Raw genomic sequence first — 17,753 nt, 5'->3', positions numbered from 1 at the left:
CACATGCCTCATATGGCGCTTCTCACCATGCTGGCCTATGGAAATGGGACTGTAGCGATTGTCCCATCAGGTGGTGCTCGTGTGCGTCACAGGAAAGCGGGCAAACAGCTTTACTGGGGCGTGGCTCTTGCGGTACTTAAGGCACGTGCCACATTCTGCGCTTCTCATGACGCTGGCCAATGGAAATGGGACTATAGCCTTTGGCCAATCAGGTGCTCTGGGTGTGCGTCACAGGAAAGGGCGGCATTCACATTTTCAATAACTTTATGTACTGCGGCTGGAAAACATGGCAAGACGCACAGTTTTCGTCGTGGGTGATGGCTTTGTGGAAGAACTGAGCATGTACGCCCTTCCAAGAAGACTTGTCTGGCCATTTCGTTTTGGAGGGAGTACACGCTTTGTGGTGTAGTGTCGAATCGTGCTGTTTCAGCGGCCTGCTTGTAGAATGGCGACGTGTGGCCTCTTCGGCACCTGTACATTTTGTGATTGTGCACTTTGGAGCCTTCTTTTTGGGTTACATGCTTTGTTCCCGTGTGTTTTGTCAACTGAACATTATGATAAAAGCAGTGCAGCACATTTTTCCTACTGCCAATGTGATTTTCTCATGTATACCCCCGAGAATAGTGTGGAAGTATTCCAATGATTCCTGTTGGCAGCCAGAGGTCGCAAGGGGTCTCATCAACAGAAGCATGTGTGACTTCTTGAGTGATGCTGGGATGTTCTCCTGTGAGAATGAGAACATTGGTTCGCGTGACATACACCATTTCAAGGCAAATGGCATGTCTGTCATACAGTGGCAATGAAACGTTGTTTCACAATCTACAAACTGCACTGGAGACCCTATTGTAAGAATATGAGCTGACATTGAAAACACACATTTATGTATGAAAATCGCAACAACAAAAAAAGTATTTCTAGGGAAAGAATCTTTAAATAAAAAAATAAAAAAACCCAAAGGCTCTTTTAAGAGCCACCACAACTAAGGATGTCCACTCTCCTGGTTGAAAGTTATTCTCCCACTCCTGTGCGCAAACAACATGAAAAGTCAGCGAATATCGCGATAGTTGCAGGGTGGTACATGTCACATACGCCCCTTTTGAAGTTGACAGCCATAGAAATGGGCCTGCAGAATCTACGGGATTGGGCAATAAAGTTTGTGGGTGTGGTGTGTACAGACAGACTGCTACACCGTGTATTTGTTGACAGAAATGCAGAGAGTGCTGTTATGGCTGTGTGTTTCACGAGGCAAAGGGTGCAGGTTCCAGGGGATTCCGACATACATTGACTGAAAGAGAATGGAAAACACTGTGTGGTGGCTACTCATTTTGCAATCTATAATGTGCATGTGTAGTGCTATGGAGTGCTATGTAGTACCAACAATGAAGTGCCTGATTTTGGTTTCTCTGTGTGACTCTTTGGTGACACGCAATCATGCTGACATTATTGTTGTTCATTGTAGAGGGAAAATTGCACATGTTACACGAGTATCAGAGCCGTTTGCAATGAAGGAGGCACTTGCCCAGTTCATGCGTTAGTTTCCGATGTCTTGCATAACTTGCTTTTGCATTATGCAGCCACCAATGTGGCAGCATCATTTCCTATTTGGTCCGTGAATGCAGTCAGCACGGTACATTGCAAAGAAGTCTATGTGTGCCTTTGTTCGGCATGTGCCTATGGCATACTTCGCCCAGGGGAATGTGACGTTTGACAGCACAAATACTCTTCCCTAGCTATAATGTTCATCTTACTATGCCTTCCATCCCGATTTCTGCACACCCCATCTGAATTGAATAAGTAGGCCAGGTGAGAGATTTATCGCATAACTTCTGCATGCCCTTTGACAATTAAATGTGAAGGTGAGTGGGATGTGTGTAACTATTAGGAGAGTTACTATGACACAATAATAGTAAAAGAAATGAGGATGACGGATAGAGAAATGACAAGAGGTTTTATTATGTTTTTAAGATGATGTGGCTCATCCAAGTTTTTTGAAGCAAGACCCAATGAGTACTTCACTTTGCGTCCTGAGGAAGGTTGAAGGGCAGGATTGGCAGTGCCTGCTGTATACAACCAAAACACGTGTCGACCTAGAACACGGTCTGTGATTTATAGATAGACAATTACACCTGTATTGAAGAAAGTGTTGAAGCATTTTGACAACTGATTTTTTGTGTCTTTTGAGACGGTGACATACAAGGTATCACCTTTGGAAGACGTGAATATATGTTGCATATATGAGTGTGAGTATGAATGTGAATGGAAGAATGGTTATGAGCCAGGAAATTGTTTGTATAATAATCTTTTGTATAATCATTGTATGTATGTATTCAGAGTAAATATTTTTTTAATTTTATATTTGTAGAATTAAAAAAGTGTGTTTTTGACTAAATAAGAGACGTAAGGAAATTCTGTCATCCTCAATCCACTGGTCCATGTTGTGTGATATGTTATGTTTGACCTGAAGGACCAGGGATTTATTTCTGGTAACCCCTATATTTTTTTCACCTTGTTCAGTATTGCCTTCACCCTCTCCTCTGAAGGCATGGTGACACATGCGAGAGTGTTGAGGCGTGAGTCAAGAATAGCAGGTTTTTAGCAGGATGCAAGCATGACTTTGCAAAGTTCACTCAGAACCCCAGAGATGTTATACACTGTATGGTACCCTTAATGTGTCGCGCCACCAGTGGTAAAAATAGAGCGTGCACCAACCAGTCGTCCAGGTAGGGTAAACATGGGCACTTAAACGACCATCTGGCACTTCGAAAGCACATTTCATTTCATATTATGCTATGTTTCCGTGACTTTACCCGTGCACCTCTGCCATTTTTCATGGTTTGCAGGCACGCAGATGGATCTGAAAAGAAAGGGGGCGGGATGGCGGTTAGTAGGGTCGAGAAGGAGAAGGGCAAGAAAGCTTTGTCGTGGTGTTGGTAGCTTCAGTTCAAAAGAAAATGGTGGGTGTTTCATGCGCGTGTTGGATGTAGTGCAGGGTCAGACTGGGCCATAAAATGGTCTCGGCCATCAATAAAAAAGTGGCACAGTTGCAAATGGCTATTCATTCCTTTTTGACACTGTTTGAATAGTAATCAAGGGGAAGTTTTTTAAATTTTCTAAAAAAGTGGGCCACTTTGACTCCAAAACAAAAATGGACCCACATCAGCTTTTTGTGTTTTTGGTTCGGCCATGGGCATACTGCCCTACAGACCAGTCCGAGCCCGATGTTGTGGAGAGTTGGTACAGTGCTTGTAGTTCGGATGTTTTGTGGCGAGGGTCTGCGGCCTGCTACTTCTGTTTTGGGTGCTAGGTATGAGTGTTAGAGAGTTATTAGCAGGGCTAGTCTTGATTGTGCGTTGTCGTAACCCTTTGGCCTAGTCTTAGTCCTATTGGGTTCGAGGTCAAATTCTTCTTTGGTTGGTCCAGTTTTGTAGGGCTCTCTAGCATTGCAGTGGTGTTTTTCTTCAGCTTGGTGAGTGAAAGAGCCATATTTTTAACAGTTTCCTGAATTTGTGGCGGCTTTCTTTTTGTATGTCATTTGGGATGAGTTCCAGAGTTTCACCGCTATGCAGGAGAATGCAGAGCCCCCAGATTTTCGTTTTGGGGATTGTTTCGGTTTGAGGAGAATGTCGTTGCTGGATCTCATGTTGGTTTGTAGATGGAGATTCGTTCGTATATGAATTCCGCTCCTTGTCCATGGATCGCTCTGTGTGTTATGCAGAGAGTTTTGAAAAACATTTGTTTTTTGACTGGTAACCAATGCAGTGTTTTTAACGTTGGGATGATGTGCTCTTTTTTAGTGAGTCTAAGGAATAGTCTTGCTGTTGCGCTCTGTATTCGTTGAATGATGTGATTTGCTCTCAAATCCTACTAAAACGTAAAACTACAGGCACTTGAAGAGGCACATACTAAAATCACTTATGAGAAAAAGCAGTGCATGGTTAAAAGAAACCATTCCTGCTTTTTATATAATACTATACTTCTTGTACAGCGTTCAAAAGATAAGAAGGCATAACCAATTACAGCCCAAGTTGGTAAATAGAAAACATTACACAGAACTTTAAACACTGTGTGGGTGCATGGATAGCAAAACATTTCCTCCAACGTATATTTGCGATTTTAAACTACATTATGGACTTCAGTAGGTGTTGTACAGAATCAATTGTTTTAAAACAATATCTATTTCATGCTTTAAACTCTGTTTTGGGTTCACACATAACATTTCAGGCAAACATGCATTAATCTTAAGAAGGTGTAAAAGTATTAACTTAAACCTGAGTGCCTCCATGACATGGCATTCGGAACGGGGTCATAGAGTATTCAACATTCCTGCTTTTGAATCCTCTGAACATAGGCAATCCGACAGGATTAATAGGTCCTAACAAAACAACATAATTAAACATTTAAGAAAGCAATTACGTATACACACACTTTTTTTTATTTTGAACGCCTTACATTAAATCTACATTTGGTAACTGTCAATTAGACTTATGAGCTGCTTTCAATTGAATTTGATTTGTATTACCTGTAAATACGCACACATTTCAATAATCAATTTTGGAAGTTTCTTCACAGGTGCACTTATGCATAATGGCAAGTTAATATCTCGGGAACAACGCAACCTGGCTACAGCTAAATTGAATGAAATGAACGAACAGTCAAAAAAAATGCTGAATTTCGTTTTTAGGGAAACTACTTGCATAGAGGCATACGTGCTGGATTGCCACTAGATAACCATCCCTGGAGGGGCATGACTAACAGCCATGGTGTACATTTACTCCTATAGAACTCCAGTTGGACAGGAGACACAACAACGACCCCTAATACACCCTGTGGTGGAGTGCAGAAGCCAGGAAAACCTTCACTCCCCGTTGTAACTTTCAAAAAGTACACTGTACCTGAAAGGCAACATTTTGACATTTCACTTTTTCTCGACGAAACAGCCTTTTATTAACATATGCTGGCACTATTGATCTCCAAAAGCTCCCAGAGTTGTGGCCAACACAGCCGCAGAAGCCGTTGTCTATCATTTTGCCACTAAGTGCCTCTTGTCATTCAAAAGTGGTTATCATGACTGAACATACATGCCCTGTCCACAGTGCACACAGGCACATCATTTTCAGGAACATGCACACTCAGAATACATCATGATCAGTCAATTGGTCAACTGAAGGCTAGAAAACAAACGAAAAAGTGAGCAGCCATAACTGCTGAGATTGGGTTTCAACCGGTATGCTCTTAGTTGCTGTTAGTTTCATGTCAGTTTAATGACCTATCAAATAGGAGCTCCATTACAGCAAACCACTATATATTAAATGCCATTTCTTTTCAAAGTATGAAAACAATTATTCTATAGTAGGCAATTAAAATGCAATGCACAGAAAGAGCAGGGCATTGATAGTCTAACTGAACTGGTGGAGGTCATAGTGTGTTATCATTAACCTGAGTTCATAGATTTACACAGTTCGATCACTCCCATATGACTACTAATGCTTGTCGCAGAATTGGTGAAGGTGCTTGCAGACACTTGTGAGGAAGCACCTTCCCGGTCACTATAACATGGGCCTGAGAATGATATCCTTAGGATGAGATCCTTCGGTCCCCAATTTCCGGAAAGAAATGAAATGCCAAGTCTGAAGACCATGAAGGCCATTTGAGATTAACAATTTTATACAACTCCCAGGACATCCTTTCTTTAGAAAAGGAAAAAACAGAATCGATCCAGGAGAGTCAAGCTTGTCCCTGACGTCAGCAAGATCACTAGAGAACATATCCCAAGTTCAAGTTACCCAAACCCTAATAACGGAAAAACATGGAAGAACTACATCTCCCTTGAATCTGGTAGGGATTCAGGAGATGCAGTTACAGATTCCAGATTAGAAGAGTCATGGGATGGGCCTGAGCACCCCACCAAAGCTCTTCCCACACCCCAGAAATGACAGTTATGGGGGCCAACACCCTTCTCCCATTTAAAACCTGGAGTGACAGTGAAGAGCACAGTTCTCCCTGGTGCAAAAAAACAACTACCCACAGTGAAAAGCTCTGCAGGCCTACCCTTTGTGTGGGGTAAGAAGCGAGGACCCATATCTTCCTCACAGCTGCAATCACAGGAAACAGGGAGTCCCCTGAAACTGACCCCTCAACTGGAATCAATGGGAGAAACATCCAGCTAATCTATAATGTAGGAGAACGTTTTCGTAGCCTCCACATCCCTCAAAAGGATTATGCAGGACAAATACTGCCCTGCTGCGCATAGGAGACCACCAAATCAAGCCCAAGGAAGGACCAGAGAGAACGGCATCACCAGCCTATTCACCAGCAAACCAACCCAGGAAAGAGATCCAAGAGGAACCAGCCTATTTGTAAGCTACCCCAGAGTTAGGACAACAAAGTAACACTTACTGATCATGCTCAGACAATCCACATGACACATCCAGTTAATCAGAGAGGAACCTATATATGGGCAAGCCATGAAAGGGGGTTCAGAAACGCAGTGGTGGAGAGATCTATTGTTGGGAAGCTGAAGACCGGAAGGAGGAGGCCTTTAAGACTCAAAAAGAAAGGCAAGGGCTTTGAAAAGAAATGTGAACACTTGAGGAGTGAGAACGAAACTGCCTGCAAAACAGACCCCGGGTGGACAAAGTGAGATGCAAAATTTGGAGGCTGGAGGAAGGTAAAGAGAGAGAAAGAGCCCTCAGGGTAAATGAGTGAGTGGGACACTGATATTCGAGGAGAAGAGGGTGAGTGGAGGGCCTATACTAGGAGGAGAAGGTTAGTGAGGCACCTTAATCCCAGGCCGCAGCCCATAAACAGGTGCCAATGTTGGCCGCAGGAAGGACCACAGAAGTAGGTGTGGATGCCCTGGCCAAATGGGCTGAGAAGACGACGGTGACCATGCTGGATCAAGAAAACAGAGGCTTAAGCCCTGGCCCACAAAAATGCAAAGAGAAGCAAATGAAAAGAAAGAAAAGATTAAGGCCCTTACCAATCGAAAGGTGAACAGACAGCTGTGCTACTGATCAAGGATAAGGCGAGGAAAGGAAGGCCATGGTTCCAATCAATGGAGGGGAGAGATCCAGGGATAAGAATCACTGTAGACTAATCCAAGAAGAGCTACATTGGCACTCACCCAAGAGGAAGGTCAGGCAAACCAGGGTACAGTACAGGGCAAACATTCAAAAACCACTCATCCTGACAAAGCAAATATAACACCTGAAAATATACCTCAGTGTGTCACATCTAGCACTAGTTACATGATGTAATGAATCCATCTGTCAAATAGCAGCACCCACTAGACAAATTATGCTCTTTCTTTTAATTTACAACCTCATTGGCCATTGATTGAAAGACCTACTCTTAGCACAGACAGGCCAAGTGTTAATATACTTGCAAAGGTATCCATTGAAAAGGTTGCCTGCAAAAAATTAGTCTGTGAAAAAGTTGTGGTGAAAATATTTCTGCAGTGAAAGAGTTAAGCCAAATCTAGTCAAAACTGCAGCTGAAATGTTGGCAAAAATGTAGGGTATTTGTTAGGGGTAAGGAGGGTTTTGTATTCTTGTGATTGCTTGGTTTAGGACAAGGAAGGGGTAGGAGCAGGGTGGCTGCTGCAGGGTTGGTGAGTTTGTGGCTCGGTTGGTTATTAGGGTAGATTAAGTGTCTGGGAAAGTTTTAGATTAGGGGCTATGGTAAGGCTTTAGTTAATAAGTAATGGTTTGGCTAAGTGTTAGAGAGAAATAGGTAAATTAGGGATGGCTGGTGATGATGGCGTTGTATACAGGTTAGGATGAACATTGTGGTAAGAGTACTTCTCCAGGATAAGTGTTAGAGTTGCAGTTTGGTTAAGGCCAAGGTTAGGATTAGAGCAAGGGTTTGAGTTAGGGCAATGGCTATGTCATTTGTGGCAAGCTGGTGATGGGGTTGGAGCTTTTCCATTGATTTTGCTTTGAGCAACATGCACATGAAATGCTTTAGCACGCTTTAGGGTTAGTGTTGTATAAGAGTGTGGGTAAAAATTAGGGAAGGGGGAAGGTTTGGGAAAGGAGTAGGTTGATTATGGAGGTTTTATTAAAGGTTTGGATCATGGAGAGGGTTAAAGCCTTGTACCTTTGTGCATTTAAAAATAGCATTTTTAGCAATCTTAGAAATGGCAACATTTTCACACTTTGAATTTATTGTATTGAATGACTACATTTTTTCAAACAACTTTTTGCTGACTACATTTTCACATGATTGCACATTCCTGGGGAAACTTTCAGATAGAACCCTTGCAAATGTGTTGACACCGACTGATTGCCATTGGCAAGGGTGTGGAAGCCATGACCTTTTTGATTTGTATTATATTAATAAAATGATATGGGTAATTCCATCTCAACAACGGAAATCTGAGGATAGGAACGGTCTAAAGTTCCTCGGTAGTCTCAAATAATAGGAACCATTTTTCACTGTTTGGTTAGTATAGGTTTCAGAACTCAGCAAAGAATCTAGATGGAAGTCCAGAGTATTGAACTTTTTGGAAATTTCCATATTACATTTGTGAATGTCAAACAAGCGGTATCTGTGTTCAAGTTTAGATCTAATACCTGCCGAGCCAAAAATCATGAGTTTGGTCTTGTTCCCATTCGGATACACCCAGTTTGCATTCATCCAAGTTTCATTGTGACTGTAAATAGTTTGCAGATGATTCACAGAACGTTTTCCTATGGCATTGTGCCGTTATAAAACACTTCCATGAATCAGGCCCATAGTCTCCTGTAATTAAGTACTAGCTGAGTGTCATCAGCATAATTAGTGAAGAACACTCCTAACTCATCTAGCACATCACATAAAGGCCTAACAAAGATTGAAGAGCAAAGGGGACAGGCAGGCTCCCTTTAGGACCGCACAGTTAATGGGAGCTGGGGGCGAGGTGGAATCTCCGCACCACACTCTGGAGGTCTGATGGGATAAGAAAGACTGCACCCAAGTGATGGCATCTGAGCTACAGAGTCCTATGCCTCTCAAAGTGAGGAGAAGTCAATCATGATCTAAAAGATAGAATGCTGCAGATAAATCCAACAGCGCAAGCATTCAAGTTTTGCCTTGGTCTGCAATGTATGTGCGTCCTAAGGTTCAAGAGGGCAGTTTCAGTACTGTAACAGGGGTGGGAACCAGATTGTCTTGGATGAAAAATACTCTGTTTCTATAAAAGACTGGAGTTGGATGGTAGCGCTTTTATCCAGGATCTTTAACAGGAAATTACAATTTGTTATGGGCCTTAGATTATTTGGGTTTTTAGGGTCTTGGCCAGGTTTCTTAGTTAGAGGTGTAACAGTAATCTTTTTTTAGAGAGTCCGGAACATGATTATTCAAAAAAGATGAATTAACCAAACTTACAAAAAAGGGGCAAAGATTTCTTTATGCTCAAGAATAAAGTTGGGTGAGATTATATTTTCTGGGGATTGCGAAGGGCAGAGTATGCACAAAGAATCTATCATGTCACAGGTGGTATGGGGAGAAAAGGCAAATGCAACATATTACTCTTTAGGCGCAGTATCAGAGTTAGGGGGTATAATACACTTTTCTTGCCAATTCGTGTCTAATCTTGGAGCGGGCCTTGTCCATCTTTCTCTCAAAAGCCTGCAGGAGTGCAGGGTTGCAAGTTGTTTTGCCTTGTAAGGCCTACTGCCACTTTTCCCCAAATAACCAACTCCCTTCTAAGATCTCCTACCATCTTACACCACACACACATGGCTCGAAATTAAGATTGGAGAAGCAGGAGCTAAAAGCAGCTCAAGGGTGGTTTGACTGGTCAGAAGGAGGATGTGGACTCTTTAAGGACATTTTTCAACAAGGTTTATTGAAGGTTTAAACTTAACCATCGCTATGGCTATGGGGTATTCCCGATCTAAAGGAATAACTAGTGCTTGTCAGTCGTCTTTTACAATGTCAAAAAAGAATCTGTCCACTGTCCAAAAACGAACACTCTCCGACCCTATCACTATTGCAAACAATGTAAAGGGGCAGGAGAATTAATCACTTCTCTTGCTTGGTGCTTCGTGCACTTGTCTTCTCAATATATACTTTTTCAATGGTTATTGGTAACTTTTTTTATCAGTTCTTTCCTCATGTTACAATATGTATTCTTCACTTTAGATGTGGTTTTAATTGGTTCAGATTGATTCATCACAAAGAACGCTTTGGTCTCAGCTCCTCATACTCTTTCTTTCCTAGGTTTCACTCTTCTGCTTGGGACAGAGGTTTTATCTTTCTTTCTTTCTTTCCATGACAAAATAATTCACTTCATTATTCCCTCCTTCAGGTATCTGTCTCTGACATTATGCTTCTCTCACTCTCCTCCACCTCCCATTTTGGGATCCTTGTTATTCCTTTTTTTGCATTTGCACAGTCTGGTTTTAACAAGGATATCACATTTCGATTCTCCTCCCGTTCAGGAAGTGGTATTGTTCTCCTCTTTGCATTATCCCAATTCAGATTCAATATATTTATCTTCAGTTTGTTTTTTATTAGTACAGAGACTAGTTATTCGTGTTCTATAATACTTGTCTGGGATCTTCCTGTGCCTCCCATGTTCTCCCCGTTACATTCGGTCTAACCAGAAAATGTCTTCAGGGATTTTGCGCATCCGGCAACGGTTTTGTTTCTCCACCACAATAGTGAGTTGACTCTGGGTCTCTCGCATATGCGCGTCGCTCCTTCTCTCGGTTATTTTGAGTCTCAACGAGGAGCTGCTCCATTTGTTGCAGCTTCCATATGGTGGTATCAGCATATTTGTACACGCCGGCTGCTTACCACAAATCTCTCGAGGTCACGCCACCACCAATTCTCAATTTGGCTTGTTCCCTCTCAGGCTCTCAGTTACACTGGCTTCCCAGCGCCCTCTCTGCTGCCTCCCAGCAGATTTGGATCTGGTGGGCTCTGCGGCGTCCTGCAGATCTGCCTAATCCCAGGTTCACGTTACCAGGGGACCACCCCTGCCTGGAGACACAATCCCCTCTCGATTCTAGTCTCCCTTTAACCCTCGTACCTGAGGAGTATTCCTCTTTCAATACACTAATTTCAGTGGATTGGTCACTTTTTCTTAAAGATACATTTTCGTTTTCTTTGGAATAATAGTATGGGTTGTCTTCTTCTTTGGCCCAGTCCTGATAGGTGACAGTGTTTGATAGACCCATATATGCCATCATGTTTACCGGTGAAGGGAGTTCCTTACAGTAACAGGAGTCCCCTTCCCCTAAGGGGGGGCTCTATCCCGGTGAGGTTCCACTCGCTTCTAACCCTAGGTAGGATGTTGCGGAGCAAGCCTACCTCCCTAGCCTCACAATGGCTGTGGGGCCTACCTCCTGGGAAGAAGAGATGAATTCCCGTGATTCGTCACAGTATCCAGCATTTCCTTTTTAGTTAAATGATCTTTATTAAGATTTTAACAATGTATTAACATATAATATGCAAATCATAGCCTTAGATCATACTTATACTGATGAACATCATGGGGTAAGGAGTGTTCAGAGTGCATCAAATGTATAACAGGATATAATGATTTAGATCTTACTCAGCGAACAAACAGTATGGTCCGGGTAACTCATTTGATGAATAGTACAGACAGGGTGAGAGGACAAGAGATGAAGGGCATACAAGATACAATAAGAAGATGGTGAAGGCAGAGGGATATATGGTGAGGAGCAGGTACAGGCATCCACTACTTAGAAAGAAAGGAACAAAATAGAAGTGGTGTTTAGATATAAATTGAACGATCTAGCATGGTACAAATAATGGTAATTAAAATGCAAATGTGGATATACAGTTCAAGAGCCATGAGTAGACGTGTAGTATGACAAGTAGTTGATAAAGCAGGCCCATTTTTTGTTATATTTGGTTGTTTGATGCAGACGAATGGCCATACCATGTTCTAGTCTGTGTACATGGCATACATTATTCCACCAGCTTTTAGCATTTAGATTTGGAATTTATTTCCAGTTGGTCATAATCAATTTAATTGCAAGGGCGATAAAAAGGTCATACAGTAGAGAAGATGAGTTGTTCAGGCTGTCACCACACTCAATGCTGGCCAATAGAATATTAGTGAGTGATAAGGGTAAATAAATTTTGAATATGATTTTCAAGAAACTCAATTTCATTTTTCAGAACTCAAATATAAGCGAACATTCGAAAAACATATGTGCATAGGTACCATTTTCCTTCCCACAGGACCAACAACGCCCATGATTAACCTGTGAGGACTTACTGAGTTTCATTGGCGTTATTTAAGTCCTATGCAAAAAGAACACACTGTGTTGGCAGATGGAGAAATACTCTTAACTCGGGACCATAGTTTACACGACGTGCCATCAAACGATACTCTGCAATCAGCTTCCCATTGAAGTTCTGAAGGCTTCTTAATATTGATGGGACTGACATACATGAATAGTCTAAAATATTGTGATGCTTTAGCAGCAGACGTCTTGGTTAGAAAAAGCAATCTTCTGGAGTCAGGGGTGAGTTCATAGTTTATGAAATGCTTGAATGATTCCAAGCACACATTCACTACATTATTGTAGAAGCTAAAGTCTTATAATGGTAGTGAGAAGTCCCTCTTCAGATCGTAGAAGGATATCCAATTGGAAGCCCTATACATTTTATGAATGAATTTACTTTGATGGAGAATTTACATTGGGTAGCAAATGAGCGAAGGGTGCCTATGGAGGCTTTGAAAGTGCATACGATTTTTGAGAACTTGAGGCCAAAATTGTAAACTAAATCACACATGTCAATAGCGTATACTAATTCTTTCTCAAAGTAATAGCAGGTTGCAGCATCAGTGTCTTCTTCAGAGCTGAACCATACACGGGTCTGCTTGTTTAAAAATGCATCATGGTAACGCTTAAAGTCAGGGAACTTGACCCCACCTTCATAAAAGGGAGCTTTCAACTTGATAGAGATTCTTCTGCATTTGCCATTGCCCCATAGGAAATTAATACTGAGATCACAGATTTAAAAAGGTAGAAGGGAGAGGGACTGATAGCATTTGTAAATAGAAAAGTACAATGGGAGACAGCATCATTTTAATAGTTTCAAGGTGCCCTCACCAAGATAAGTACAGAGGGGACCACATGGAGGTAAAATCCTTTATTCTTCATAGAAGGGCATCACTGTTAGGTTTAATGGTGGTATTAAGTGAGGAGGAGAACTAAAGGCCTAAATATTTGATGGATTTATTGCACCATTTGAAACCATACAAGTCTATTTCACGTTTGAGACAATAAGGGTTTAGTGGAAGAATTTCAGATTTGTCTTTATTAAGTTTGTAACCTATTGCAAGGGAGAAGGTATCTAGTGCTGAAAGTATGTCAGGAGATGTTCTTTAGGATCTTTTAAAAGAATAAGAATATCGCCAGCATACGAAGCTGTTTTGGTTTCAAATTTACCACATCGAATACCCAGGATACTAGAATCTGATCTGATGTGTTGTAAAAGTGGTTCGAAGGACAAAACGTAGAGACTTGGGGAAGAGGCTGTATCCTTGTTTTGTACCCTTTTTGAGTAAAAAAAACATAGATGATTGGCCGTTCATGAAGATGGAGGTTTGGGGGGATAAAACCATCACCACATCCATGCCACCGCAGGGCCCGAAAAAAGATATTCCCAGCTGACTCGATCGAAAGCTCTTTCGGCGTCGAGAGCGATAGCCGCACATGCATGTTTGTCAGCATTATTTTTCACAATATAATGAATAACATTGACTAAAAGTCTTGGATTAGAGGATATATTTCTATTTTCAACCTAACCTACTTGATCAGATTTAATTAGATACAGGAGAAATGATTCAATCCGACTGGCCAAAATCTTAGCAAATATCTTCCACTCTACATTAACGAAATCTGGCAATAATTCTTGGGAAGGGCCGTATCTTTTGTGCCTTGGGGAACAGAATAGTGCCTCGGTGAACGAGACAGATGAAAAATGTCTGTTTGCAAAGCAAATGTATAGCGCTTCTAATTTAGGGGAGAGGCAAGAGGAAAAAATATTGAAGAATTCAATGGATAAACCATCCGGGCCAGGAGCTTTACCTTTTCGTAGTTCTGAAATTGTGCCATTGATTTCTTGAATTGTAAGGAGCCCATTCAAACTAGATCTAGACTGGGATATGAGTGTCTTTTAATATTTTGAAAAAATTGATCTCGATTGGTTGAGGGTGTACCAGTTTCAGGTGTGTCTAGGTTAAAGTAGAAGGTTTTGAAGACATCTAGGATATCATGTGTGTTAGTGACCATAACCCCTTGAGCATATTTAATATGGCAAACAAATGTTTTCTCCTTGCGAGCTTTTAGGTAGGAGGCAAGGGCTTTGTCTGGTCTGTTAGAAGTTTGATCAATCTTAGATTTTAATTTTAAAATGGATCCGGATGCTAGCTCAGTAAGTTTATTATTGATTTTGAAGCGCAGAGTTAAAACATTGCGGTGTCCTCTCCGAAGGAGATCAATAATATTGTTTCTCAGTGAGGTTTAGCTGTGTGAAAAGGGCATCTAGGTCTTTTTTATATTCCTTCTTCATTTTGCTAATAAATGCTATAACATGGGTCAGCAGGGCAGCTTTGAAAGCATCCCAGTTATTGGGTGTTGAAGTGTGTTGGTCTTCATTGTCTTGAAATTACTGGTGGAGAAATGTGGGAAAGGATTGGGTAAATTCCTTATCATTTAGTAGAATGTTATTAAATCTCCATTTTGCCCAATGTTAACGTATATCCAACTGATCAAAGGTAGTGATGACAGGGGCGTGATCCGATATAAATGTTATCGGTCCTGGATTCAGTGATTGTGTGTGATAATGACTTGACCACTAATATGTAATCAATTTGTGAGAAAGTGTTGTGAGGGGGAGAGTGAAAAGTAAAGTCTATACTTGAGGGGTGGGAAAGCCTCCAGGTATCTATAAGACCTATTTCCCATATGCATCGAGTGAAAGAGTGACGGGTTCTAGAATGTCTGAAGACACATTTGGATCTCCTGTCCAAAATGGGATCTATTACATTATTGAAATCACCACACAGAATAAGGTTTGCCAGAGACGATTGAAGAATTGTATGTTGAATTGTATCCCAAAAGCATGGGTCTGGTTGAGTGGGGCCATATATAGGTCATCATTGCCAGAGGCTAAAATCTTATGGGGCACATTTCTATTAATTTGAGTAGCAACGCCATTTCTCTTGCCAATAGCAAGGCTGGGAAAAACTTCTTTAACCCAAAATGCTTTGAGTTTTAGGTATTCTTCCAAAGAAAGGTGAGTTTCTTGAATACATGCCACAGTGGGCCTGAATTTGTTGAGGTGGGATATAATCTTGTGTCTTTTAATGAGATTATTTATACCTTTAACATTCCATGAAACACAGAAACACGCCATTAATATAAAGGGAAGAACAAAGTGATGGTCAGGGTGGTAAACAATTGACAGCCCAGCAAACGGTGTTAACCGGGTTGAGCCTGCCAACAGCACATCGCTGCTCTCTTGCACTTTTCCAGCTTGTTCCCACTAACGCATCCCCCCTTCCCCTTTTAGAGCCGCCAGGCGACCACTCCGATGGTGAAAGTGCGGTGTAAAAATATCCTTTAATATTTACATAAATGTAATGAGACATACATAGAATATGAGAGCTTATGGAGCATTGTACAGAAGAAAGAAAAAATTATTTGAAATGTCAATTTTACCCCCAGAAAAATGCGAGAGCCAAATGTTCGGCGAACAGGGTGGCAGCAGGAAGGACCAGCATGGGGTCCGACAACAAGAAGGGTGACCGAATGGCCCGCCCCCAAGACTATATATGAATATATTGAATCATAGTGCGGATGTTACGGTCGGGCTGGAGTTTAAGAGATGATGTTTGAAGAGTCAAGTTTCAGAGGTAGCTGAAGAGTGGAGACAAAGTGTCCATGTTGTTGTTTTTCAGGTTTCTGATGAAGGCCTTTAGGTCAGCTGGTTCGTCTAAGATGGATGTTTTACCGTTAATGGTAACTTTGAAAGAGCATGGATGAACAAGATCTTATCTTGCGTTCAATTGTTTGAGTGCCGGGCAATAGGTTAGGAATCCCTTTCTTCTCCCGGTAGTTTTCTTCGCCACATCTTGCATGATGTAAACCCTGTTACCGTGCCAGACAAGGGAGTTCCTTTCCCTTGCTTTGGATATGATAAGTTGAAGCTGGGTGTATTCCAGAATTAAGAATATCATAGTGCATGGTTGGGAAGCTGGAAAGTATTTTATGGGACCAATGCAATGTGCACGTTGGATATTAATTAGTTTCAGGCGGGAGATGAAGTAATGCGGGAGCATTTTTTGGAGAAACATGATGGCATCAGTCCTCTCAAAACCTTCTTGAAGGCCTGATATTCTGAGATTGTTCTGTCTCCTGCAGTTATCCAGGTCCTCATTATGTCTTTGTAGCTCCCTTATGTTTTTTTTCGAGCTGATTTACCCGTGGTGGGACATCCTCTACTGCACAGATTCTATTTTCCGCCTCACTCTGTCTATTTTCAAATGCTCACTGCCTATCATCTACTTGTTGAAGTTTCTGATTAGTGGTCTCGCTAAAAGGTTTGAGCACCTCCCTCCACCGACAGGGCAAAACAGGCCCTGTCACAGTCACTTCTCTGCCACATCTAGCAATGTTGAAACTGTCCCATTACAGATAAATTAATGGTTCCAGGTGAAAGTAGAAACTAACAATTTTCAAACATTTTAGGTCCAAAGTTATCACCCTATTAAGGACATCATTGGACTTAATTCTGCCATTTAGAGTTGTAACCACTAAGAATATTGATTTTACTGCATTTTTATTGGAGCATAAGGGGAACTCTATTGCATTCACTGTAAATCTTCCTATATTGTTAATTTAATTATGAAATATGCCCCAATTTTCCTAAGGATGGGTTATGACTTACACAGGGACCCAACATCCACCAATAGTAGACCTTGGAGGAACACATGCAGATTTGAAAATATAACGATACATCGAAATAAGCCTGGTAGACAGGTTACGCTCACTAATATTTCAACAAATATGTTTCCAGTACTGTGGCATCACATTTATGGGAGTGACGCACTACCGCCTTGCACGCTCAACCAAATCAAAGTTCATGTCATGCACCATTCTCCATGGCACCTGTGGCCTTGGGTGCGCTTGGGCAGCCATTAGGATGTTTGTTCCCACGTAGCCGCATCAGTCTAGTCGTCGTTGCAACGACCGTTGCTGGAGGTACTTAGCCACACCCCCTCCAGCAAACGGCACGTTGCAACCTTTGAGGTTACTCCCTCTGCTTTGGGTACGCTAACGCTAGTTTTTCCTTTGCTCCTTGTTGGAACTTTGCAGCTGGTTTCTCTCTCCCCCTCTCTCCCAGCTCACTCGCTCGGGACCCCTCTCTTTCTCTCTCGCTCCCCCGGCTCTCATGCCCGGGATATCTCTCTCTCACTCACTCTCGCTCTCTCTCTCCCTTCCGCACTCTCTTTCCTGCGCCTCGGCGCTCCGGCTGATTGCTCTCCCGTGGTGCTGCTTCCCTGTCAGTACCTGACTCCATTGCTTTCTTCTTCTTTTCTCCCCTTTTGCCTTTCCTGTGTTACACCCCATTTGTTCTCTTGGTATTGGAGTCACGGCTCCACCTCCTCCTGTTGTGGTTCTTACCCCCTGGTTCCTGGTAGTATCAGAACACCTGCTGCTACTGGTTCACGTTATTACTCTTGTGAGTACAGTTGGAGCCCATCTTCCATTGGATTACTA

The 17,753-nt window shown here is 42.0% G+C and overlaps 1 protein-coding gene across 4 annotated transcripts in view; it reads right to left on the bottom strand.

Annotated features, from left to right (window-relative positions):
* The window catches only part of LCORL (ligand dependent nuclear receptor corepressor like), a 1,174,596-nt gene that overhangs the window by 153,010 nt on the left and 1,003,833 nt on the right, over positions 1 to 17,753 (bottom strand). For 3 of the 4 annotated variants that reach the window (XM_069631901.1, XM_069631903.1, XM_069631904.1), the window contains exon 8: positions 4,269 to 4,372. In XM_069631901.1, coding sequence (XP_069488002.1) covers positions 4,269 to 4,372 — 104 coding nt within the window. Of the gene's footprint in view, positions 1 to 4,262; positions 4,373 to 17,753 lie in introns of all 4 variants that reach the window. The other variant, XM_069631902.1, reaches the window with a different exon arrangement.

The sequence above is a fragment of the Ambystoma mexicanum genome, chromosome 6q, assembly GCF_040938575.1.
Source record: "Ambystoma mexicanum isolate Mex_15411 chromosome 6q, UKY_AmexF1_1, whole genome shotgun sequence".
Classification (NCBI taxonomy): domain Eukaryota; kingdom Metazoa; phylum Chordata; class Amphibia; order Caudata; family Ambystomatidae; genus Ambystoma; species Ambystoma mexicanum.
Note: the sequence above shows the minus strand (reverse complement) of the source record. Positions and strands in the feature narration are given on the sequence as shown.